We start from the raw sequence: 26,900 nt of genomic DNA on the forward strand, positions 1-26,900 counted from the left end.
TATTTGTTGTGAATTTGTTTGGGTTGATTTTCTTATTCTTTTTTCCTAGCATTTTGAGTATATATTATAAAGTGTTGATTTATGTTAATTTAATTATTTTTTAATTTTTTAAAATGGATTTTTTAAAAATGTTTTTAAATAATTACCGATGGTATTTTTTGAGGGATAAACCAACAGAATGAAGCGGGTAATTTTGTTTTTACGCATTTGTTCCATCAGTAAATCCGTCAATAATAATATTTTTTTATTACCAATGGGTAAAAAATTACTGATGAAAGATTCATCGACGAAGCATTTTCGTCAGTGATTTTGTTGGTAAATTAATTACCGATGGAATATGTGTCTTAAGCTGACGAAAAAATTCTGTATGTAAAACTGTTAAATATTGTAATGAATCATCAAATCTCACTTCGCAATACACGTTTAAATTTGCATTCTTGCAAAGTACAAATCTTGACTTCATTTCAGAAATAAATCAAGTCACCACTTCTTAAATTAAAGAAAAAAAATCAAAGGATTGTTTACTTTTTTTTTTGTAAGAATATTTTAAATATGGATTATATGTGTGCTTGTGCTTGTAAAATTTTAGGTATTCAAAATTGTCTGCAACATACAGCAAAGTGGCTAGCTTGATCAGAATTCAGGAACAAAACCATCACTCTACAATTTGGGATTTCTTTTGTGAATGAAATGAAACACTGCGCCTTGAGTATTTTTTGGTACAAATATTGATGGAATTAATGGCTAAATCACTGCCCCTAAAAAAAATTAATTCAAGCTTATGTCATGTAATTAGATATTATACAATATTCAAACTTCATCTCCAGTCCAATTTCTTTTCATTTTGGGGCCTGTTGGTCCTTGTTCCCCGAGCACTTCATTTGGTAGACTCCTGATAAACTTGTCGAAAGCAGATTTTAGTTTTCCGGGCAATAGTTTATCTACCTTCTTGATCTCTTCCGAGATGTCGTACGTAACTTTTGGACCCCATTTCCTGAAATAGTTGAGCCATGGAGGTTCATTAATGTCTGTGCCCAGATACTCAGCTGCCACCACTAAGGAATTTGCTCCTGTATCCATGAATTTCTTGCTTTTAGCAGTATCATTCCTAATTCCTATGCCTCCACTCCCTTGTAAAACTAGACCTGGCTTGGCATACATGGCATGGCCGTGTAGGGATGAATAGGTCACAGCTTTGTTGCCATTTTGAAACTCAAGTTCTGAAGCCTTCACCCATGTTCCCCCACTGTGTTCCGAAAAATAGACACTCCATAACTCTCCATTAAAATTGCTGATCCTCAAGGTCACATGCTCCCAATCACCAACATGTTCTCCTATCTTTCCCAACGGAATATTTATAAATTCAACTTTAGCCTTTGAAGGACCATTGAAAGGGTAGAACACCCACACAGCTATATCAGTGAATGTGGCTCCGAGCATTGGCTTTATGTGTAAATAGACTTGGGAATCTTGTAGATTTCCTTTCTTTACCCTCTCTTTGGCCCCTTCGTCCAGAGGAAGATCCATCCAATAAGTATCATCGTCTGCACCACCTTGGGGAAGTTTCGAGCCATTGGATTCGATTGGCACAGGTTTGGATTCGTCCCCCTTTTTATATAGCAATGCCCCGTTTTTAAGATACCAATTCACTGAAGAAGGAAGGTATTGTTCATCAGGATGAAAATACATCCAAGGAGAATATGCCTGAAAGATCGTTTGAATTTGGTTTCGATTAGGCATACAAGATAGATTGGACACCACATTTTTCACACAAGCCAGAGAAACAGGAGCAGTGATAGTATTTTGGGCTACAAATGTCCCTACACAGACACCCATGGCTTGCGTTCCTCTATTACTAGGCAGCAGACTATAAACATTGAAACCATTTGGATCGCTCTCCTTACCAGGTCCCCATATCCACGAGTCAAACTCGCATTGGTCGGTGAGGTCAGACCTGACACAGTGGATTTTTCCAAGAGGAGGCTTCTGAGGGGAGTTGGTGACGACATGGCCTACAGCTTTGTAACCATCAGGCGGAGTAGGTAGCCAAATGTAGCCAACGCCGTCTTGCTTGATTCGCAAAGAATCGCTGCTCCAAACAAGAGTATAATCAATCGGTTGCTTCAATGCTGAGCCTGTGTCGTCTCTCCCTGCAAGAACCCATCCATGTAGCAACGTGTTGTTGGGTTGGCTGTAGGAACCAAGCATAGAGAAACCTTGTGGAAATTGTGAGGGTTCAAAGAAGGAAGCTCCGAGATTATCTGGCCCTCCTTCATGTGTGGCCCAAACTTTGTTGAAAGATGATAACAGGCACACTAGTAATCCATCTCCAAGATCAATAATTCCACTGCCAAAACCTTCACCTGTACGCATAAATAAAGGAATATATTCAACAGTACACCACAATAGGACTGCAATAGTTTACTACCAGAAAGAAGAAAGCAACCTGGTGGCCAAGATGGTAATGGAGCGGGAAGCTTGAAAGAGGCATCAATGGGCAATGTTTTCCGTTTCTTGGAGATAACATTAGGATTTACTGCAGATTGAGTGGAGGAAAGGCAGTTCCCCATAATTGCCGGCCGATCGAGTTATTCAAAGAAAGAAAGAGGTTGAGCTTGATAAGGAATACTTACGTACATTTACAAGAAGATCAAAGCCTAGACTAGAGCCATATTCTGTTTATAAGACAGCTTAAGGAACACAGATATGAATGATTGTGTTGAGGAAAACGGAAAAGACAGCAAATAAATAAAAGAAGAGAGAAGCTAAAGGCTGTAACGTGCAAGCAAGACAACGGGATATACATCCATATTTGTATGCTGTATGCTTTCAAACTTTGTTCAACTTCTCTTTCACACCAAGATTCATATATGGGTGACCCGCATTTACACAATTTCCCAAGTCTGGATGATGATTACAAGAAGATACGTAACATATGTAACATGGGCATAGCATGATTTTCTTTTTTAACTTCGTTTAGTCTTTCAAGTAAACAAATATCCCTGAGCACGCATGTATATGTGAGTCCATGCTTGGGCGGCATATCAACTTCATGCCCATCTACCGATGCGGGTAAGGACTAAAAGATCGAAAAACGGCATGCTTATTTATCTGTGTTATATAGTAGTTTTGTGAATAAAGCAGAGATATAAAGCTCAAAAGCCCCTGAATCCTAAATCTATAAAATTGCAATAACAAAAAAAGAAATATCCATAGAAGGAAACAAATACAAATATATACAGAAACGAACAAAGAAAAATCCCGACCTTCCAATTCGAATCTCTTGTTCTTGATATACAGATATATTTGTTTTTACTTCTGTTTTTGTATTTGTAATGGGATACAACCCTTCGCAACAAAAAAAACACAAGATAAAAAACAGTAAATTCATACTTTAGCTGTTATTAGTTTTGAGCCCACCATTAAAGCAAAATTAAAGCATTAGCAAAAACATTCACTTAATTTTGTGTAATACATTGAATAGTTGTAAAAGACTAGCCTAGCAAGTTGACCCAAGATTTGACTGTTTAGAGGACCAATTCAAGTGGAATAAAAAATAGAAGAAAAATATATGGTTGTCTTAGTAAAAAAGAAAAACCTAGTTGATTTGTTGACCTAATTAACCTGGCATGACCCATTCAAAACATCTCTCAATCCATTTTTATTTTGTAAAAAACAAATTAGTGAAAACATCTTTTTTGAAAAAAATAAAAATTAACTTGGGAGGATATTTTTAATTTGTGATCCGGTTAGTAACCTGAGTGCATTGAAACTAATTTTAATTAACATTTATATCTTTCCTTTTTAATTAACAAAAACTCAAAATCTCGTTCAGAAAATCATGTAACAATCATTATACATACAATCTAAATTTATTATTTATTGCTATAATACCATGACCTTTGTGCCCTTTCAAGAAAAAATTAAAGCATTATTAGGTGGGAGTAGTTGGTCTTACTTTTCGGTTGACTTATTAGTTATTAATGATTTGGCTAGAGATATATATGATTTTTTTTCTTTTTTGACTAATAAAATGACTTAATTATAATTCAGTTTAAATTTTTTTAAGCTATCAGTTGAGGGTATTTAAGTCTTTTTTATTTTTAAAATACAATGAAAGGACATCTTTGCCCTTGAAATAAAAAATTAAAATATAAGTTCAAAGGACTTTTGGTCTTTTTGCATAGGTTTTTTTTGTTATTTCCAGGCCATCATGGGTAATTTGATCTTTTTAAGTTAAATTAACTAATATTACATTTTCAGAAGTTGATAGTGTGTGGAAGGCCCATATGTCTTTTCAAGATTGTGTCAATCTTGCTTGTGGGTTTCTAGATCTTTATACTCATGGTGTTTATATTAGATGGTATTAGAATAAGATATAAAGATCCAGAAATCCTCAAACAAAATTAACACAATCTTGAAAAGCTAAAACTCAAGTTTATGATAGATAAATCTTGATCCAAAGATAACCTTATATCTAATAATTAAAGGTATTAGAAACTGAAATTGAACTTTTTGATTATAGAAAATCAAGAACCCAAAGTATACGAAAATGTTGCAAGGTCAATTAGACATTGATAATTCAAATTTGTTCTTTACCTTAGTAAAAAGAAAAACATTACTTCACGCAAAACACAATTTTATTCAAAACATCATTATTGTTAAATTTTGCAACAAAGAAAACAATATATATTCCTTCATCTAATAACCTTAATGGACCTCTTTTGACTACAAATTAAAAGACTCTAACTAAAACCTAAGATCTAAAACAAGTTCTAAACATTGATTTTAGGTTGTTATAAACTCAAACTAAAATAAATCCCTAAACTAAAATTTAAATCCCAAATCTTCCCATGGCCTTAATAGAAGATACCGTGGACATTTGGCAATGCCGGCCTTGTTTATTTCCCTACAAAAAATATTGCAGGGAAAAACTGAACTAAAGAGAAAATTTAAAGCAACGCAAGTAAGAGATACCTTATTCGAGTTCGTAAAGCTTGTAGGACTTCTTTAAAGAAGGTTTCTTGCAATGTGATCCAGTCAACGGTGAGATTGTGTTGTTCTTTTATGCTAAAATCATCCTTGTTGCCCTCATCCTGATGTTCGGTTATTGCCAGGTTAAGAGTATCAGTGCTTCATATTTGTTTTCAAGTTTGAACTACTGGAGTGTGAAAGGCAATCCGAAATGTTAATAAGAAAAATGAGTGGATTAGATCGTGGGAACTCAATGAGAAGAGCTGGCTAATTTCCCGTAAAAATAAAGCGATAAATAGCAAGTAGTGAATCTCATTGTTGAATCATCTGTGTAGAAGGTTTAATGTATCCTTATGTATTTGGTTCTGTGTTCAAAGGTGCTGTTTGGAAGGCATGACTAAGTGGGATTATTGATAATTGCAGCACATACAGGATCGTGGGCTGAAGCCTCTCCGGATTTCATGAATTGTGCAAACATGTTCTGGTGGCCGGCTGAAAGCCAGTGGGGTGGCAGGCTCGCATCAGAGCCGGGAACTGACACCTAAAGCCCTTGAATCCAAAGACCTAACAAATTCTCAAAAATGTGATTGGTGTTACAGCTACCTTATTTCCTGAGCCATTTGACCATGCTGGAGGCCTGGATGTTGGAGAGCAGACCCGGCAATGGGACTCTCAGTCAACTCCTTGACATATTTGTGAGCTCAACCTTCCCTTACATTGTGTCCCTCAATCGCACAGTGGTTTGCTGGGAAGACTTTTTATTGGATGACAACACCCTTCATTTTTTCCACCTGATAATACCATCCTACAATCATGGAACAGCGGTCCAAACAGCACAAAACTGGTTGTTTCTTCTGTTTACAGATCTATTGCGTCATCCTCAGAGTTTTATTACTTGGATTGAGGGCGTTGTGGTTTTGTTGGGAATGACAGCCAATATGATCCACCACCACCAAGCGGTGATAGTGGCAGTGGTGGATCATGGTGTGGACCTTTCAAAACATGGCAAACCATATATAACTATGACATAGCATATGGATTGACCCCGGAGGAGACCAAGTTGGTGCTCGGGGGTGAAGTGGCGTTATGGTCAGAGCAAGCACGCCCAACAGTTTTGGACACACGGAGTTTTATTACCGGTCGCACTTTCGGTTTTTCGTTCTTGTTCCTACTAGTGTATGGACCTTAAATAAGATCAAGGGGTGCTGCAGGCTTGAAATTCCAAGCCACTTTCATGGTGATTGTTAGCTTAATTTCAGAAGAGTTATGGGTAGTTCTGCTAACCATTTTGGCAATCATTATACAAAGTTACAGTAAAATCATTTTTGAAATTGTGTTATTTTTTCTTTCAAATGAATCATCCATGCTCTCTGTAACAAAGATTCGGCATTCCTTGTTTTCATGTTATAGATTGCATAATTCAATCAAGAGGGTTCAAGAATCAATAAACATAAAGGTATACATGCCCAGCTGGGGAGAAACTTATCCACATGTAAGTGCAGTATTTCAATTTTTTGACAGCATACATCTAAATTCTGACCTCACTGTGTTGTGTGTTAAGAGGAGCAGTTATATCCAATAATAACAATTGAATTGCAGTAACATTGATATACTTTTAGACAAAAGCTAGTGTCCTCTTAGCATAATTTCAATGAAATTGGAAGAGTCACAGATATAGACCTGCACTGATTCCCTTGGGGTATTTTTTGCAGGCACTGTTTCCCATCAAGAGAACATCACTATAATGTACACAAGCTGTTTTCTGTTTGCAATGTAAGTAGTCTAATCACACAAACCAATACAGAAACAAAATGGCTCATTTGACAGAAAAAGAGAGTGGTTAGTAATTTGCTTTGTAGAGATAAATCATCAATTATAATGCTTACTTGGTCCAAGACAACACTAGCTGCATCAATATTTGTTTTGGCAGTCTTTTTCCTAACCATCAACACTTGGATGAACCAAGGACCACAGACACCACCGCTTGTAGGAGAAGACATTTGTTGTTTCTTGTTCTTGTAATATAATAAATTTATAGTCTAAGGTGAACAATACAAGCAACAAAAAGCAAAGCAAATGCTCAACAGCCAAGCTACATAAACATAGACGACTGCCGAATGCACTTGCTTTACTCTCTCAGTTAATTTATTAGAAAAAAATTATAGATGGTTGAGATATCCATTCATGAGAAATGAGCGTCTTATTGTTTTTCTGCTCTATATTCTTTAACTGGGAAAAAACATATTTGATGGAACTTGCTCAAAAAAATGTTTCACTCGGGGTTTGGCATTACTTCTGTATTGAGTATTAGGTGCCGACCTGCCGATGTTATACTGCTCCAACGCATCACAAATGCAATTGGTGTCTATATCATCCTTTATTATAAGCTATAATAAGTTTTTAACTCAATATAGACTGTATTTATCGGATTGTATTAAAACATAATATAAATTATATTTTAATATCTTATTAGATAGCTTAAATTTTTAGATTGAGATGGTTTTTTACTATGGTATCGAAATTTTGATAATCACGAGTTTAAATTTTAATATTTTTATTTTTTTCTAATTAAAATTAATTAATTATATAAAATAGTATGAATCTATACAAGTTTCAAGTTTTAAATTAAATAAATATGTTAAAAAATAATATTAATTATATTTTAAAATTAACTATTAGGATTGGCCTCCGGTGGAAATTTGGTAGGAATTAGAGTAACTTGGGACAGGGGAGAAAACAGTTGAATGGTAAATCTTGCTTCAGGCAATTAGCGAAGTAGCATTCTTGCATAAGTTAAGATGGGCAGGTTCAATAGCTTGCTTGAGACTTTCTTCATGAATCCCACCTAACTTGACTTTTTTACCCTATCTTATAGGGATCATTTCCTCTTTTTAATTTCTTGCACTCATTGATAACTGAATCGTCTAAATCTTTAGAAGTTTCTAACCTTTCTTGCACTTGTGAGTATCCCTCCAGGTTCGCTATAAAACTGAAACTAGTTTCAAGGGAAGTGCTCAAGTTAGCCTTATCTCACCTACTCCTGTGCCATGAACTCTTCAAGTGTAGTGGTGGCAGCAATGGCTGCTCTAATGATGTTTCTTTTACTTGCCCCAACTTCTGATGCTGCGATTTCCTGCAGTGATGTGATCAAGGACCTGAGGCCTTGTGTGAACTACCTTTCGAGCGGCACTGGGAAACCACCTTCTGCATGCTGTGCAGGAGCCTCAGCTCTTCAATCTGCTGCATCAAGCACAGCTGATAAGAAGGCAGCTTGTGAGTGTATCAAATCAGCTTCGAAGTCATTAAATCCAAACCCCCAGTTAGCCCAGGCTCTTCCAGCTAACTGTGGAATCAACTTGCCTTACACTATTTCTCCCAGTGTTGATTGCTCCAAGTAACATATATATCAACTCTCTCACGCTTTCAACTTCCATCAATGCTTGCTTTTTTTCCTTTTACTGCAGTTTCCTGCTTTCTCTTTGATAACCAAAAGTTTTTCCTTCTGCAGGATTAGTTAGTTGAGATGGAGATGGAAATGGTCTGCTGAAGGCTTTTCGATCCGCGTGTTACTATTTTAAGTGAAATGGGAAGAGTTCTGCCTAATTTATGTATGTGTGTGTACGGGAAGCTTACCCTATTTTGTAATGTGTTGAAAGCATGCTAGTGCCTTTGCTTCTGCAAGTAAATAAAGACACCATAATTATGGTCAAGATTTGCACGCTAATCCACTCATCATCTATGCCCTTTTCTTAATATGCAAAGGAGACTTCTTCTCTTTTTTTTCTTTTCTATATTAAACTTCAATGCGATAACAATTAAGGACAGGGCCATCGTCTTCTGCATTTTCTGGGGCACGTAAAAATTACGACTACTGCAGTGGAGCTCACGTTGTTTGAATACCATATGATGTAAACAAAAACTAGCTGTGTGATTTCAATCTCAATGGGGTTTTGAGAGGGAAGATCTGAAGCTGGACACTCTGAAATGCAAGTAAGATCACGTTAAATCTATGGTTAATGGATGAATCTGATATGATAATCCTCCAAAATTTCTAATCGAGTTAATTTTATCTTTGAATGTATTTACTTCTCTAAGATTCTCAAACCAAACTACTATAATTAGTTATGTCTATTTTCTATTTTCAAAAACATGGTTGGACAAAATGATAAACAGGGACCTTGTTCTCAGGGAAATGTCCAATAGTTGTTTGGTGCTCGTCTGATTTCGGGCTTCAAAAATAAAATAAAACACTGATATAGATAGATTTCAGGCTTCCTGATTGTATCCTGGGCTAGACCCATGTGAGGCTCTTTGGGAAGGCTTCTTGAGTGATAGCATACAAAACAAGGAAATGAGACCAGATACTTGGGACGTGGCAGCAAGGGTTATCATTCATATGCTTGTTTTTTTTTTAATTCAAAACTGTTTTTTTTTCACATTATTTTTTTATTTTTTCATATTATTTTTATGTGCTGATTTTAAAAATAATTTTTTAAATATATATATATATATATATATATAATTTCAATGTATTTTCAAGATATATGTTAATTTGTATTGTGTGTATATTATATTTTTCATTCTCTTAATAAAAGAAATCAGAAAGGTATTTTTTTTCTATTGAAAACATATATCAAAGTTAGGTTTTAAAATCTTTAAACCCTTGATTTTTCTTTATTGTTGTCAACTTTTTCTTTTTAGAGTCTTTGAATCCTCAAGAAAAAAAATCAAATTATTCTCCCTTTGAAAGAGAAAGGTATTATGTTTGTGTGTGACTTTTTAGGAAAAATCAGAAAGATTCGCAATTTTCCAAGAACAAGAATTTGAAGATCCGTCTAGAGATTAGCAATAAACATAGATTTATTAGCTGTAGCTATAATTACTCTTGGTAAGGTTTTAAATATTCATGCATCTATTTATAATAGTGCATGGATAATTAATTTTGATGCTAAATTTGATTTTATATATATCTCACCTCTTAATTTATCCTCACAAAAATTTATATTTATTGTCAATGATACTTCAACCCCATAGTTCTTTTACCTTCTATTCTAATTGTTTCTAAAATCATAGGTCAAAAGAGATATTGATGTTATCATAAGTAAATATTTATCTAAATTTGATATTGGTTTTTTTATGAAAAAACCATGCTTTTTTTCTTTAAGTCTTAACTTCAAGGGGAGTATAGAAGAAAATTCAAACGCTATATTAAAATTTTGTTGATATAAATTTGAATTTCATGAATGATGATTCATAATCTAAACCAAATAATCAAAAAGAATATGAATTGAATTTGAGTGGTATGATTTTGGATTAAAATGATGATGATGAGTACCAGAAGATTTGACTTCAACTGCTTTTTTCGAGTTAGAATCTCTTGCAACTAATATACAAAACCAAGTGATTGTTGAAGATATTTCTAATTTAGTGTTCAAGTTAATCAGAAAATTATCAAATTATAATATTAGAGATATTTTTAAATCCATTTAACATTTATGAACCTAATTTATCTAGTATGGTTAAATTTCCTACAAGTGATTATATGTTTAACTATTATTTTTTAAAATTAAATTTATTACTTAACCTTAGCTAACTTGAGGTGAAAAGCAATTATGAACAAAAAAAAAAAATGAAATCTTTGTCAAAAAAAAAAAAGTGGGAACTCCTGATCCTCGATCAGGAAGGAAATCAATTGGATGTCAATGGATTTTTACACAGTAAAGTATCCTTTATTGAGGCGTTGAGATTTAGGTTTTTGATTTTCTATGTAATTAATTTTTATTTTCTATATGATTAATTTTGTAAGGTAGCTATTAATATTGTACATAAATTGTATCGAAAACACAATTGTCCAATCTAATTTATCTAGCTGAGATGGTCCCATCACATCTGCTTAGAAAACAAGTTCTAGCATCGGGCAGATTAGGAGCCATAAGCAGACCACATGCACATGTGCATCATCACTAACTTACATCAAAGCCTTAACTTCTGTCCCAGGAGTCAGGACAGCACAAGCACTCAGCTTACAGCCAGCGGTAAAGTACAGTACAGAGTCACAGTTTTTTCTAAGACTCGATCCCCGCAGCCTGGGGGCAAAATTCTGACAGCAGAAAGCAACCGAGTAAGATCAGAGCAGATGGCCTCGGTGGGTTCATTTTAAGTCTAATGGGGGTGATTCTCCATGCCCCCTAATAGCATAGCCTTGACGAGCAAGAATAATGATTGAACACCCCAAGTCTCGGCTATGAAAATGACGAGTTAATAAAGAAAGAAAAGTAAAAGCAAAAAAAAAAGCAGCAGCAGCAGCAGCATGGTTGGAAAGCTTTTTTTATATAGTATTTGAGGTCCCACAACATAGGACCTTTTCCCCATGTGAAATAGCCAAAATCCGGCACCGGCATGAATATCTTCTCCACCGGCCTTCCCCCCACAAAGACAAACCCCACAGCCCACAGGGGGCCCCTCGTGTTTGGTAAGCGTAAAGAGAGGGGATGCATGTATGGTTATGGTCCACCCGCCCATGATTTGAATTGTAGAAAAACATAGGTGTCTTTCTGTGACTGGATTCTTGAAATCAGCTTTCCTGTTCTTTCTTTACAAATGAATGAGAATCACCAAACTGTCCCCTTCTTCCTTCCAAGACGTTGACTTTGACAGAATGCTTGACATATTCCATTATCCGGCTGAATGCATATATGTATATGTGTGTGTGCGTGCAATATGAGGTCACTAAACTTCACAAGCACTTAAACGTCACTAAAGCTGTTTACAACAGACTTAATCGAACAATGCTGCTAAACTAGAACTACAAGATGACCCCTATCCCGAAACAATCAAGGTTGCGCTCATGCAATGAAACAGTACCGTGACTTTGTCCACCATCGCAACATAATGTATCTGCGGGATGATGGGAATCAAATTCTGCTTGTAGCTACTACGTATGGCTTAAGCAATTAATGAAGAGATTGTGGGGGCTTCTCTAGTGGCGCCAGGTCAGCATCCTACGTATGATGAGCAAAAAAGGTTGGCAATGGAGTGGGGGCGGGAGGTGAGGGGTGGCTGGCTGGCTGGCTGGCTGGCTGCTTCCTTTTGCTTTTGAGTTGCCACACCCTGCACTCCCTCTGCTTTTTGAATTCCTTTTCAACATTCTTTTATACTTTCAACTTCTTTAATCCAACACCCAGTGGCTCTATGACCACCCTTGATTAAAAAGACATTCCCATTCTCCTACCTAGCTAGCTACTACATTTCTTCTTCTTTTCTCTCTTTCTCTCAAAACCATTACATTTTTTCCATCTGCTTCTTTACGTCATTCCGATTCTGAAAAACATTTGATGATCGTATAAACAAGCTTTTCAATATGGTAAGCTTCCCGATCATGGGTTTTTTGTTGGTTCATTTTCCACTCTTTGATTTACTAGCAAAGTATTTGAAATGATTGATATTATGTTCTCTGTCTTGGATGATGTATCCAGGGAACCCCGGTAAACATCATAGTTGGATCGCATGTTTGGATTGAGGATCCTGAGGAAGCATGGTTGGATGGTGAAGTTACAGAAATCAAGGGCAGAGATGCCACCATTACTACCTCAAGTGGAAAAACTGTGAGGCTTCCTGTTTAACTATATCATCCAATCTCTTCCATACTAGTTCAGATCATGTAAATATGGTACTCAGAGTTTGAAACCATCTATTCTATTGAAAGGGTTTTGTACTGATATAGTAGAAAAACTAAATACCTTTGAAATCCAGGATCCAAAGGACGGCAAAAGATCCATTAGTGAGTGCATGAATGCTAACTACACCTAGTGAATATCTTGCAAGAATCTGACTCTGCTAGCGATCCAGTACATCGTGAAACTTGATTGTTTATATCATAGTAGCTAGGCATACTTAGGGGAAATGTATATTGTGGACAAACAAAAATCAATTACAAGATGGATAAATATATACTCTGTAACTTCTGCTTTGTATATTCAGGACATTGGCTGACGTTTAAATTTAAATTGCAATTTTCTTCTGAAACAATTTAGGCAACTGTTATAACACTTGCTAGCTGTTACAAATAAGAAGAAGAGGCAAAAGCTTACCTCACTCAAACAAAATACCGCTCTATCACTCATTGAATTTTCTTGACTCCATAATCGGTCAAGATTTATGCTACATTATTATGTTTGAGGTTTGTTCTTAGAGACCAGCCACCAACATATGAACTAGATAGATGAAGTTCGAAGTATTGATTGGTATTGACAAGAATTCCTTATTGATTCTTACCTCAACTCCAGATAGTTGCAGATATTTCAAGTATATATCCAAGAGACACAGAGGCGCCACCAGCAGGAGTCGATGACATGACCAAATTAGCATACCTCCATGAACCAGGAGTCTTGCATAACCTTGCTTGCCGGTTTGCACTCAATGAGATATATGTGAGTCAACATTAATTGATGCATCTGACACCACCGTAAAATAAGTGAATATAATTTAGGAATTAGTCTTGAGACTATAGAACAGATATTTATGTACAAACCAGTATACTGATGATCAGTACTGAAATAAGCAGACTTACACTGGGAACATTCTAATAGCGGTAAATCCTTTCCGAAGACTACCACATCTGTATGACGTCCACATGATGGAGCAGTACAAGGGAGCTGCATTTGGAGAGCTAAGTCCACACCTTTTTGCTGTGGCAGACACTTGTTACAGGTAATATCAACAGATCAAAAACTAAGTTTAATTAACATGCATGAGCTGAATTCAACATATCTTGTAACTAATATATTTTTAATACATACATATATATACATATATCAAGCTAATATGATAACTTCAAACATCAGAGCAATGATAAATGAACAGGGCAGCCAGTCCATCTTGGTAAGTGGAGAGAGTGGAGCTGGTAAAACAGAGACTACAAAGATGCTCATGAGATACCTCGCCTTCATGGGGGGGAGATCTGCAGGTAGTGAAGGAAGAACAGTAGAACAACAAGTTTTGGAGGTAAGTTAAAAACTATATTTGACAAAATATTGCCTTTTAGGTGATTCAACTACTGAACTAATTGAATGAAGACTTGTATTAATTTCCACTTCAGTCCAATCCAGTATTGGAAGCATTTGGGAACGCAAAAACTGTCAAAAACAACAATTCGAGGTGAAATTTAGATGCTCTATCTACGTTCTATTTCTTCTAAAACTTGCTGTTTAACTTACAAAAATTGGGTGGTCAATCAGTCGATTTGGAAAGTTTGTTGAGATACAATTTGACAAGCATGGGAAAATATCTGGAGCTGCAGTTCGTACTTATCTTCTCGAAAGATCACGTGTTTGCCAAGTCTCTGACCCAGAGAGAAACTACCATTGTTTTTACATGCTCTGTGCAGCACCACCAGAGGTGATTTCCTGACAACAGCAAGAATTCGTGGCCATTCAGGAAAAGCTATCTAACTGATGTTACCTTTCAGGATGTCAAGAAATACAAGTTAGGGGACCCGAGAACTTTCCACTATTTAAATCAAACAAACTGTTACGAAGTTGCAAATGTAGATGATGCAAGGGAGTATTTGGAGACCAGAAATGCAATGGATATTGTCGGGATCAGCCAGGATGAACAGGTTCTTACTCTTCCCATCCCTACAGGAATGGATTACTTAGCATAGAGATACATGTTCCAGATTAACAAAGGGGAGTTTTCTCTTCTGTAGGATGCTATATTCAGCATAGTAGCTGCAATCCTCCATATTGGAAACATTGACTTTGTGAAAGGGAAGGAAGCGGATTCTTCTAAACTTAAGGATGATAAATCACTCTACCATCTTCGAACAGCAGCAGAGCTACTGATGTTAGCACTCTGACTTATTTTGACCACCAAAATAAAAGATGCTGTTATAATATCTAGTGATGCCATGTCACTATCTCACAAAATGCTTTGATTTAGGTGTGATGAGAAGGCACTGGAAGACTCACTTTGTAAGCGGGTTATAGTGACTCCAGATGGTAACATTACAAAACCTCTGGACCCAGATTTAGCTGTCCTAAGTCGTGATGCCTTGGCCAAGACCGTATACTCAAAGCTGTTTGACTGGTAAGAAAATCAAACTCATTCATCTAGACCAGAAATTTATTCTAGACACTACATGCAAACAGTAGCAAAAGAACATCAATTTTATCATTTGTTCAGGATGTTTTGCAACAATGTACTTCGGCCAAATTTTGAACTTACATAATGTTTCCTTGGTGATATCAAATATGGATTCTGCTAATAGATCGGCAGGACAAAGCCGATATAATAGTTCTCTAACATCACTTCAGTTTCTCAATTGTTCATTTGGAATCATCTTGATCGATCCCAGTAAATAAGGAATTAACAAGAGAAGAGTCAATTGACTGTTGCAGGATTGTAGACAAGATCAATAGTTCAATCGGTCAAGATCCTAACGCAGCAAGCTTAATTGGAGTCCTTGATATTTATGGCTTTGAAAGCTTCAAGATCAACAGGTACATGAAACTATATATGAAGTTATCTTCGAATAAATATTTCAACAGGAATATCTCACCATGTGATGAATACTGTAGTTTTGAGCAGCTCTGTATCAACTTGACAAATGAGAAGTTACAACAGCATTTTAACCAGGTAGGGTTGAGATTCCTATGCATAGTTTTGAGTTTCAATCATCTTCATAAGTGCTTTTTTTTATGCACACATGAATCTCTATCCACAGCATGTATTCAAGATGGAGCAAGAAGAGTATACACGGGAGGAGATAAACTGGAGCTATGTAGAATTCGTAGACAACCAGGATGTTTTGGATCTAATTGAGAAGGTAAGAGTACTTCATGTCAAAGTAACATATTCTATTCATGAAATATTGACACACGGTTATTATGCCCGTGCCTGCAGAAACCGGGAGGTATTATAGCCCTTCTTGATGAAGCCTGGTATGTGATTCCCTTCTATATTGAAAAAGTTATAAATTAATCTAGCTGTGAAATTATTTACCTTCTACATGAATATTCATACCTAACACATAAAGGTGTGCATGATAGCTCAGGGAATTAAATGTCAGTTAAGTAATATTAATGGAAAGTGGAGTGGGGGAACTACATGATCGTAAGAGATTTAATAAAACTTAAAGCAAAAGGCTACAGAAATGCAAGTGAATGTTATGAAAGCAAGCAAAACATTTCTTCTGAAACTTGTTTTTCATAATAGGAGGTAATCGAAGTTACCAAAGCTAGCACCACAAAACGTCTGAATACTTATTCTAAAGAAAAAAAAGTCCAACTCCTTAAATTCTCTAGACCCGACTATACTTATCGTGAGGCAGCTGAAAGAATATAATAAAAGAAATCAAAATGGGAAAAGGAAAATAAATAAATGTTGAAATCATGGGACGTAAGAATGAGTACCTTCCTAATGCAGCATGTTTCCCAAGTCGACCCATGAGACATTTGCACAAAAGATGTACCAGACATATAAAGCTCACAAACGCTTCAGCAAGCCGAAACTTGCTCGAACAGCCTTCACAATCAATCATTATGCGGGAGATGTAAGTGATGTTTTGAATCTTATTCCTGAACACCAGCTAAAGGAACCACATATGTGGATTTCTAATCATTGAGCCATTCTGTGAGCAGGTTACATACCAAGCAGATCATTTTCTTGACAAAAATAAAGATTATGTTGTAGCAGAACATCAAGCTCTATTAGATGCTTCCAAGTGTCCTTTTGTTGCTAACCTTTTCCCTCCACTACCTGAAGAGACATCTAAGCAATCCAAGTTCCCTTCAATTGGTACCCGCTTCAAGGTAAGCTTTATCCACATAGAAGCAGCATCCTGTATGATACAGAAAATAATTCAGACCATGACTAATTCTTGGCTCAAAATTAACATCCAGCAACAATTACAAGCTTTGATGGAGACATTGAACACAACAGAACCACATTACATCAGATGTGTAAAGCCGAATACAGTACTAAAGCCTGGAATCTTTGAGAACTTCAATGTCTTGAACCAACTAAGATGTGGGGTAAGATAAATTCACTTGCTTCCTTGTCAAGGACATATATCGCTTTGATTTTCACTTTTCAGATCAGGCAAAACATGTCTGTTTCCAAACTATTTATCAAGCTGCTCTGATTTATAATGATTATTCTAATGGATTTTACAACAGGGAGTACTAGAGGCGATTAGGATAAGTTGTGCTGGTTATCCTACCAAAAGAACATTTGATGAGTTCCTTGATCGTTTTGGAATGCTGGCTCCTGATGTTCTAGATGGGTATGAATTCTTGTGCAGTTACTTTTCATTTCGCATTATGCAATTGTGGCATGGAGGTCTCAAAGTCAGGGCTAGAATGAGAGCATTGACCTGTTATTTTGAGCAGAAATTTTATCTTATCTAACAGGAGCTGACCGAAGTTTGTGATAGCTGAGTTGGAACATCTACTCAGCTGTTCCTCACTACCTATTCTCCAACACCTAAATCATCTTGAACTTCATATTGGTCCAACCATAACGTTCACTGTTTCTTCTGGGCAGATCTGACGAAAAATCAGCATGCGTTTCCATCTTGGACAGGATGGGTTTGAAGGGCTATCAGGTATGTTTAATCATGACAATAATAAAAAGGAGCCATGTTTATAAAATATGTTAACATTTTCCCCTAAATGCCTGGTTTAGATTGGGAAAACAAAGGTGTTCCTCAGAGCTGGGCAGATGGCTGAGTTAGATGCACGAAGAGCTGAAATTTTGGCTAATGCTGTCAGGCGAATCCAGAGACAAATCCGAACATATCTGGCCAGAAAAGAGTTCATCACCCTAAGAAGAGCTACAATTCATTTGCAGAAACTCTGGAGAGGTTAGCTTTCTTTTCCCAAGTAATTGCATCTTGCACTGTAAAGCATGACGGCAAACAGACCAACCGAGTGAAGTAACTTGCACTGATGAAGAGTGATTGAATAGTTTTGCATGCCATATTTGGTTAACAGAATCCTGCCATTCTAAAATAGTTGTGTGTGAGTTAGGCATCGACAACTCCATTGACCAGGAACAAGTACTTTGTTAATTTTGGAATTGCCATGATTGTTAATGAAATGTTTTCAATATCAAGATGTAATATGGTTATGGTTGTTTGGTCGAATTTCTTTATGATTTTCTACAGAAAAATCAGGTTTTATGGCCATGACTTGATCCAAACTGAAAACGAGCCAGACCACCATTTGAAGTCATGGCCTAGAAAACATAGAAGTCTGAGATGACAATACTTCTTTTGTCTTGCCTCTTGTGCAGCACAACTTGCCCGTAAGATATATGAACATATGAGGAAGGAAGCAGCTTCTATCCGTATACAAAAGAATGTCCGTGCTCATAGAGCAAGAACATTTTACACTAACTTGCAAGCATCAGCAAAAGCTATCCAAACTGGAATGCGAGCAATGGCAGCACGTAATGAATACAGATACAGAAGAAGAACCAAGGCTGCAACTGTAATTCAGGTGATGTACTATCTGGCTGGGCTACTTACATAAGTTTTAAATCATAGGGAATCAAGGAGAATGTAATTAGAAATAGATTGGAATGAAAATGATTTCTAGGAAGAGCTGGGAATTAAGAAAATATAATGTCAACATAAGAGCAAACATGAGATCGGATAAAACATAGCAAGGATGGCATTTGTTCAGGTTCAAATGAATAGAATTTTTTTTTTTTTTTGTACCACTTCATGCAAAAGAACAAGCAATTCCAGAGTGCTCAGATGAACGATTTCTGACTAATAATTTTTCCTGTCTTATCAAATCTTTAATTTTATAGACTCGATGGAGAAGATACCATTCTCTTTCTGCGTATAAGCAGCATAAGATCGCAACTCTAGCATTGCAATGTCTTTGGAGAGCAAGGACAGCTAGGAAGGAGCTTAGAAAGCTCAAGATGGTGAGTGTAACTACCTATAAGCAGTTTTAACTGCAGTTCTCTACCAATTCTTGACATTCAACAATTCTATTGCACTATAATTACAGTTGGTATTTGCACAATAGAGCTGACAAATATACTGATGCAGGCTGCAAGAGAAACTGGGGCACTAAAGGAAGCTAAGGACAAGCTAGAGAAGCGAGTTGAAGAGCTAACATGGCGACTAGAATTTGAAAAGCACTTGAGGGTATATTTTATATCAAAGTTCCAAAAAAAGTATAACTAGTAGCGCAGTAATAGTTTGATCATGCAACAAGAAAGAAATGAATTTGTTTTTTGTTTAACAAAGCACAATTAAATTTAGAAATGGACACTATTCATCAACAAATTTAAATGGCATTTCACTTACAGTGCAGGAAAATTATCACCTACATATTGAACACATCCTATATGCTTCCTTGTACATGCTGATTTGATAATCAGTTATTTAGACAGTCAGTTACTTCCCCAAAATGCCCAAGAATCTAAAGTTGTAAAGAAACTTGCTAACAATGTCCAATCTTGTTGCTAAGCTCCTCTTCGATTGGCCAAACTATGCCCATGACATTTGTGTGTGTGTGTGTGTGTGTAGCTTGATCTTGAAGAAGCTAAAGGGCAAGAAATTGCAAAACTGCAAGGTTCATTAAATGAGATGCAAGGTCAACTAGATGAAGCCCATGCCGCAATAATCCATGAAAAAGAAGCGGCAAAGTTAGCTATAGAACAAGCTCCACCGGTTATCAAAGAGGTACCAGTTGTGGATAACACCAAGCTGGAGTTACTCAAGAACCAGAATGATGAATTGGAGGTATGACACTGTTCAACCACCTAACATCCTACAGCAGCATCAGTATATTACATTATGCTACATTAATTGACAATTTTGACACAAGTTATAGCTTTATGTGAAATTGTAAATAATTAACTTGAGTCAAAATTGGTGGACCAAAAATAAAAACTCTGGAAAAGAGTGAATTGTCAAGCCTGACAACAACTTCATGCATACCAAGCACACACGAGTGCACACATAAGTCTACTGTTGCCTAGATGGATGATATAATTTATATTATGAATACATAGAATGAGCTAAGTGAGCTGAAGAAGAAGATGGAGGAATTCGAGAATAAGTGTTCTGAACTTGAGAAAGAGAGCAAAGCAAGAGCTATAGAGGCTGAAGAATCACACCTGAAAACAATGAAACTTCAAGACACCATTGAAAGGTAATTTCCATGGCTTTATTACACAGGCATTCTGTGATCTTTAGCTGGGGTTTACTAACTCTTTATGATTTTTAGATTGGAATTAAATTTGTCCAACCTCGAATCAGAGAATCAAGTTTTACGACAGCAGGCTTTGGATGCATCAACAAATGAGGATCTCTCTGAAGAATTAAAAATGTAAGACTCAGTCACATAATTAAACCTGAAAAATTGATCTATTTCACCTTCTCTACATTGTTCCCATAAAAATTAGCTAACGGAGAAAATCCATGATGAGATGCAACAGAGTACGGCTGACAGTGCCATTGATGAGTGACAAAAGAGATGTTTGCATGTGTGTGTGTGTAATGGAGGACCTGCTTCTACATGGCAGAAAATTTCTATAACACAACATCAGACAATTAAACAAATCGTGGAAAAATGGAATGTTGTAGATTATTTAGCAGAGATACCTGTAAATCTAATTTGGTACTTGAAATTGATTCGGTTTTGTATGGCCAAGTTGAACTGGGTAAGCAACATGCCAATTTACCATGAAGTTTCTAAAAAATCCTGAAGCCCAAAGATTAAACTACTCATTCTCATACAAATCTGAAAGCTTTGTACCTTTTATCCAGACTCAAGAGTAAGATTGCAGAGCTGGAGTCAGAGAATGAATTGCTTCGCAAACAACCAGCAATTGTGGAACAGGTAGCGAATCCTGAAAGGATTCTGCCTCAAGTCAAGGTGTGCTTCTCTAAAACTGTCGTTTTCCTTGGATAAAATCATCTTACAATTTTTCATTAACCTTGTTTAATGATTCAGAGTTTTGAGAATGGACATCAAACAGAAGAAGAGCCTCAAATGACAAAGGTACAGCCACCTTCCTTAAACACACATTTCCAGAAGCAAATAGATACTGCCATAAATTAACCCTAGACCTAATGATAAATTTTGTATCCAGGAATCCGGACCTCCCATCTCCCTCTTAACTACACAAAGACCCCTAACAGACAGGCAGCAGGTACCCAGCTGGATGCTGAATTCTTGCCAAACCCAGAAAATATTTCAAGAGTGTCTGTGCTTCAATTGTGTAATTGCTGAAAAGGAAATTCTATTATTTCTATTCTATGGACAGGAAAACCATGATGTACTTATCAAGTGTCTTACAGAAGATAAGCGGTTTGATGAGACCAGACCTGTTGCCGCCTGTGTTGTGTATAAATCACTTCTTCAGTGGAGATCCTTCGAAGCAGAGAAGACAACTATATTTGATAGGATTATTCACACAATTCGATCATCAATAGAGGTGGAATCCTTAACCAATGGAACTACATTATCCAGATATAAGGAAATTAAAATACTATCAGTTTTGCATCATATACTTCGTAATGTTGTGATACTGATTTTCTATATTGTGCTATTGTAGAGTCAAGACAACATCACTGATCTAGCATATTGGCTATCAACAACTTCTACCCTTTTGTATCTGCTTCAAAATACTCTTAAAGCAAGCAATACAACCAAAATATCTTCACAGCGCAACCGAACATCCCCTGCTACCTTATTTGGTAGAATGGCACTGGTAAGTGCTATCAAGTTAATTCTTTAGTAAATCTAATTCCATGACAAAATCATAATACTCGAGCATCCAATATCAGGGATTCCGTTCATCTTCAGTTGGCATGGGAATGTCAAGTGGGTACAGTGGAATGGTGGGAAAAGGAAATGATCAATCAAAAGTGGAAGCTAAGTACCCAGCACTGCTGTTTAAGCAACATCTGACTGCATACGTTGAGAAAATATATGGGCTGATCAGAGACAGTGTTAAGAAAGAGATTGGTCCATTTTTGAATTTGTGCATCCAAGTAAGCATATTGGATAAGAGTGAATTCACACAAAGTAAGAGTTGAGTCATTTAATGGCAATTTCATGTTTACTTAAATGAACAGGCTCCAAGATCCATAAGAGCTAGATCAATAAGAGGGTCATCCAAAAATATCCATTTGAGTATTGTTGCCAAACAGCAATCGTCAAATATACACTGGCAAAGCATTGTCAATAAGCTAGATCAGACCTTGGGCATAATGACAGAGAACCATGTAAGAATGAATCTTCTCTCTACTAGGTTTTCCAGACTTGAAGTATCAGTACAGAGACTGGGAAGGAAAGTATTTATCACCTAACCTTTTGAAATTTTCAGGTCCCTCCTGTGTTCACAAGGAAAATCTTTAGTCAGGTTTTCTCATTCATAAATGTACAGCTCTTTAATAGGTAAGAAGATTTTTCATTTCTATTTTTTTTTATTTCATGTGTTTAACAATGCATTCTCATATCTATGTTGATACTCAATCCAAATGGTTGATCTGGCAGCTTACTGCTTCGTCGTGAGTGCTGCTCATTTAGCAATGGAGAGTATGTAAAGGCTGGTTTGCAGGAATTGGAACAGTGGTGTCTCAAAGCATCAGATCAGGTAAGCACAAAAGGCAATCAATGTATGATTAGCAATGCAGAAAAGAAAGAAAATTACTCTAATATCTTGTTATTTATTTCACAGTTCGCAGGATCGTCATGGGATGAACTCCGACACATAAGACAAGCTGTTGGGTTTCTGGTAAACCTTTTAGAAAACCGAAAAGGCCTTTCTTTGTTTCTTGGACTTAGTTCCAGAATGGTGAATTTGATTTGAACTAATCAATGGATTGTTTTGATAATATATGCATGTAGGTTTCGCATCAAAAGGCTCAAAAATCTTCGGATGAGATCACAAATGAACTCTGCCCAGTAAGTAATTTAGTGTGTGCATAGTAAATAAAAAGAACTAAAACTATGGTATAATAAAATTTGCTAATTTAATTTTTGATAGATGTTAAGCATTCCACAAATATATCGCATTGGGACTATGTTCTTGGATGACAAATATGGAACTCAGGGATTATCTTCAGATGTAAGCAAAGCACTCTCTTTTATTTGTTTAGTAGTTAGTCGGAAGTGGGCTTGGTTAAGAAAAATTAAAAATCCTTTTTGCAGGTGATTGGCAGAATGAGAGCCCTAATGGCAGAAGATTCAATAAGCATGCCTAATAATACATTCTTACTTGATGTTGATTCAAGGTATGATAAGCACTAAGACTAGCAATGTTTCCTTTTCTTATCACTACTAATTTTCCACCAGCACTGCAAGAACAAGAAAGAAAGAAAATTAATAATGTAAATAACAATCATTTGGTTTGGTTTCAGCATACCTTTTTCAATGGAAGAGATATTTGGATCCTTGAGTGCAATCCACTTATCCAACATGGATCCTCCACCGCTACTCCGTCAAAGATCTGATTTCCATTTTTTATTGCAGGAAACACAGACAGAAACAGCCTAAGCGTGCCTTTGAGTTCATTTTTCATTTATTAATTTATTTGTTTATATACAGTTTGTTTTGCTTTGAAGGGGTGAGTGAGGTGACTGGGTGATTTCTTCTGCAGAATGTTGTTATTCTTTTGTTTGTTTACCACACTCTCATCAATTTTTGGCAAGTTAGTGTACATGGTTTTTTGTAATCACAATTGTTCCTGGACAAGGAAGAATTCTTGGCATCAAAGAAAAAGAAGATAGTGATTATTTAGTTTTCAATGTTTCTATATCTTCTTTGTTTCAGCTTGTAAGACAAAAACACCAGAAAATAATCAGCAGCCAACAAGAATCAAAGTTGCATGAATCAATTGTGACCATGTTAACATGTGACAGAGACAGTGCAAATGTCTTCTGTTGTGATTTTCTTTGCATATTCTGCTTGAAGAGTTCACAAATGAATTGGATAACCAGATTGACCACCACATTAAAAAATCAAAGCTCATTCGTCTTTAGTATCTTCTTCTTGATTGGTTTCCTCTGCTTCCAATTCATTAGCATCAATACATAATTCATCACTTAAGGTGAACTTGGTTGCATCATAATTCATCAACATCGACCCATGATGAATTGATTGCAGGAAATTGAAATAAGCATACTTGATGTCGAACTGCATATCATACCCTGCCACACATATCTGTGCGTTAGCGTTCGACAATCATGTGAATATTTTAAAAAAAAAACACAAGTACTAGATTCTTACAATAGTTTATGGCAATGGTGCATCCGTTGTCATCTGGACTCTGTCGAACATGATGAAACCACATACTTGGCCTGCATCAACTTCACAAAATTAGCCTCGATATTATAATTTGTTTATTATTCAGCAGAATAGTCCAGCCTTGCTGCATGTCCCTCTAAAACTCACCAAAAACATTCACTTGTATGAGCTGTATTTCAAAGTTAAATGCTTTTGAGCAGTGCTATGCATGCAAAATTTACATACATAGTAATGTGTGTGAAGCAAATCGAACAAGTAAATGAAAATCTTTCTTACAAGTAGAGAATCTCTCCAGCCTTGACAGTACAATGAAAGGGCTTCGGACCATTGAAATACAAAGGAAATTTGGACATCTCATTCTCCTTAGTCTCTGGAGGCGGGTAAGGATTCACGCTGCACCAAGGCACATATCTCTGTGGCTTCTCCAACTCCAATCTGAACTCTCCAGAGCCACTGGTATAAGAATATTGAGCAGCTGGATACTCTTGAATGTACATGCGATGCACGTCCGTAGGAGGAAGTAGCAAGAATTGCTTCTCCCCTGAAACAACAGCATACAGATTCTCGTAATGGTCCTTGTGGAATGAAGTCTCAGATGAATGGTTTCCGATCCACAGATTCACTGCCTCCGGAAGGCAGCCTCCCAGTGCCTCAGTAGCCCATGGGATGTGTGCATCACAGTCAGAAGCCAACACCGAATATTCCTCCCGAAAACAGTCATTCTGCTGCTGCAAGTATCCCACCACATTATTTCTTTCAGAATTCAGAACAAGATCTAGAGCGCAAGCGAAAGGAACATGCTCCACGTGAGCAGAGGCAAAGCATGTTTCTCCTTTTTTAGGGGTTTCTAGGGGAACAAGGGAATCAGCGCGGCCATCTGGGGTGAGGTGAAGGGAGACAGTGGAATCAGAAAGGGAGGAAGAAAGGTAAGAAAGGTTAGGCCAGAGGCTAAGAGCAGGCCAGTGGGAGATGGCATTGGAGACGATGCAAGGTTTGTTAGGTGATACATAGTCTCTTAGGAATTGGAGTGGGGTTGGAGCCGAGTCTAGCCGTTGTATTCTGTTTCCTAGGCTTAGCTCCCTCACATCCCCCCACAGCCCTTCTAGTACTCTTACTTGCTCCTCCATCATTCCACTTTTCTTGAGCTTCTGTATTTCTTATTATGTTCTGCCTTTCAACGGTCTTTATTATGCATGTCACTCCCACATGACAGTTACTGTCACACCCAAAAATAGTGCAAGTTTCTGGCACATAGAACAAGGTGTACGTAAAGATCACATTGGCTGCACTAAGCCTTAAACCTGGACAGATACAAAGAATTGTCCAAATAAACTCCTTGTTCACACTAACAAAATGAACATCTAAACAATTCCTTATTACAGAAACTAAAGAGTAAGACTTCATAAACAAAAGGTCTCACAACGAGGAAATGCCGGGCGTACCAGTTAGGAATATGTACAGCTGCTGCTACTAAGTAAGAAGACTTGTTCTGCTACCAAACACTATTGACCTGATAAGAGATATTGCAGAAAGGAATGGGTTTCCATGACTTGGTGAATAGCAAATACAATGTTTCGGATCACAGAAGCAACTTGCTCCAAATCACGTCACAGTCACATATAATCAAATCCATGGGTTCTTTTCATAACCTCCAGGATTTCACTAACACATTAATTAAGTTAATCGATCTTTAAACCTCACGTAATCTCCAAACCGGATAATGAATATGTTAAGGCAAACTGAAGAGCGTAGACTTGCACTCAATTTTTCCCAACAAAATTAACTCATGGAATAACCACAGCTTCTTTTTTGCCGAAATTTCATTAAATTTCCATGCAAAACAAAACAAAACTTGATGTCAAGCTATCCTCCAAAACACAAATTTATACCATGACTTGACAAGCCCATCCATCTTAAAATTAGAACAGAAGAAAAAAAATACACCTACAGTTATTATTAGCTTAAAACAAACTCTTATTAGCTTAACTAATGATAAAGGAAAGAATTAGAAGTAGCATGGCTGTAGCATGAGCCAGAAGCAGCTGAACTAAGGGAAAGAAAGCTTGCCTTTGCGTTATTGTACTGGGTTTTTGTTTCAGAAGCCAGACAAATAAAGAAAAGCTCTTTCCTAATTAAGTCGGGGTTTTTGAGAAACAGGGAGGTGCAGACTTCGCAGTATAGGAGAAACTAGAGAGAAAGACCTGCTTCTCTTCTGCTTCCTAAAACAACGTAATACTAGAGAAGAAAGACACACGTCGCTGCTGTTAAAGCGCCAAGGGCTTTTAAGTTTTAACAATGGGCTCGGCCCTTACATTGTCAAAGAAAATATTATATAATTTATATATCTAGTTGACAGCCTAATTAACAAATTGATCACCTTCCCTGCCCTGCTCTGCTCCTCTACTCTCCTCTCTTAACAAGCAGCAGCACTAGGCAGCAAAAAATCTAGTCTTGGACATGCCAGGCACCATACATTTTCATAACACACAAATCCAGGTCTGCATGTAGCTGCAAATTCTCAAGTCTGAATGAATGATTCATGTGTTGGGGGAAACATAGAAAGAACAAAAAACATTGAAGAACAATATCAAGAGAAGCAGATTCACTGCTCTCCAATACCAAATACGCTCCCCCACCCACCCACCACCA

The 26,900-nt window shown here is 36.7% G+C and overlaps 4 protein-coding genes across 5 annotated transcripts; 2 read left to right on the forward strand and 2 right to left on the reverse strand.

Moving 5' to 3' along the window:
* Window positions 1-639: 639 nt before the first annotated feature.
* LOC133679829 (hypothetical protein At1g04090-like) lies at window positions 640-2,742 on the reverse strand. Its single transcript, XM_062102534.1, has 2 exons — window positions 2,447-2,742; window positions 640-2,363 (listed from the first exon to the last, which is right to left on the reverse strand). The coding sequence occupies exons 1-2, from the start codon at window positions 2,568-2,570 to the stop codon at window positions 811-813; spliced, it is 1,677 nt and encodes a 558-aa protein (XP_061958518.1). The 5' UTR covers window positions 2,571-2,742; the 3' UTR covers window positions 640-810.
* Window positions 2,743-7,921: 5,179 nt separating this feature from the next.
* LOC133679143 (non-specific lipid-transfer protein 8) lies at window positions 7,922-8,698 on the forward strand. The gene is made up of 2 exons (XM_062101649.1): window positions 7,922-8,368; window positions 8,483-8,698. Exons 1-2 carry the CDS (start codon window positions 8,022-8,024, stop codon window positions 8,490-8,492), a joined length of 357 nt encoding a protein of 118 aa, XP_061957633.1. The 5' UTR covers window positions 7,922-8,021; the 3' UTR covers window positions 8,493-8,698.
* A 3,364-nt stretch (window positions 8,699-12,062) lies between these two features.
* Window positions 12,063-23,752, forward strand: LOC133679179 (myosin-12). The gene is made up of 40 exons (XM_062101694.1): window positions 12,063-12,337; window positions 12,450-12,578; window positions 13,260-13,403; window positions 13,538-13,683; window positions 13,818-13,977; window positions 14,072-14,130; window positions 14,211-14,370; window positions 14,441-14,590; window positions 14,681-14,817; window positions 14,914-15,060; window positions 15,372-15,473; window positions 15,552-15,609; window positions 15,698-15,799; window positions 15,877-15,914; window positions 16,399-16,525; window positions 16,614-16,784; window positions 16,875-17,006; window positions 17,151-17,257; window positions 17,518-17,578; window positions 17,659-17,836; window positions 18,268-18,473; window positions 18,790-18,909; window positions 19,037-19,135; window positions 19,520-19,735; window positions 20,008-20,147; window positions 20,223-20,324; window positions 20,765-20,873; window positions 20,952-20,999; window positions 21,091-21,150; window positions 21,265-21,435; window positions 21,556-21,711; window positions 21,788-21,994; window positions 22,079-22,228; window positions 22,330-22,400; window positions 22,500-22,599; window positions 22,684-22,740; window positions 22,854-22,910; window positions 22,993-23,073; window positions 23,157-23,239; window positions 23,366-23,752. The coding sequence occupies exons 1-40, from the start codon at window positions 12,335-12,337 to the stop codon at window positions 23,499-23,501; spliced, it is 4,680 nt and encodes a 1,559-aa protein (XP_061957678.1). The 5' UTR covers window positions 12,063-12,334; the 3' UTR covers window positions 23,502-23,752.
* A 73-nt stretch (window positions 23,753-23,825) lies between these two features.
* On the reverse strand, window positions 23,826-26,859 carry LOC133679180 (lysine-specific demethylase JMJ32-like). 2 transcript variants are annotated; one of them, XM_062101695.1, is made up of 4 exons: window positions 25,694-26,857; window positions 24,528-25,552; window positions 24,234-24,304; window positions 23,826-24,154 (listed from the first exon to the last, which is right to left on the reverse strand). In XM_062101695.1, the coding sequence occupies exons 2-4, from the start codon at window positions 25,379-25,381 to the stop codon at window positions 23,973-23,975; spliced, it is 1,107 nt and encodes a 368-aa protein (XP_061957679.1). In that variant the 5' UTR covers window positions 25,382-25,552; window positions 25,694-26,857; the 3' UTR covers window positions 23,826-23,972. The 2 variants fall into 2 exon arrangements, with proteins under 2 accessions (XP_061957679.1, XP_061957680.1); XM_062101696.1 differs by lacking the exon at window positions 23,826-24,154 and having other exon boundaries at window positions 24,251-24,387; window positions 25,694-26,859.
* Between the last annotated feature and the right edge of the window lie 41 nt (window positions 26,860-26,900).

The sequence above is a fragment of the Populus nigra genome, chromosome 19 (assembly GCF_951802175.1).
Source record: "Populus nigra chromosome 19, ddPopNigr1.1, whole genome shotgun sequence".
Classification (NCBI taxonomy): Eukaryota; Viridiplantae; Streptophyta; class Magnoliopsida; order Malpighiales; family Salicaceae; genus Populus; species Populus nigra.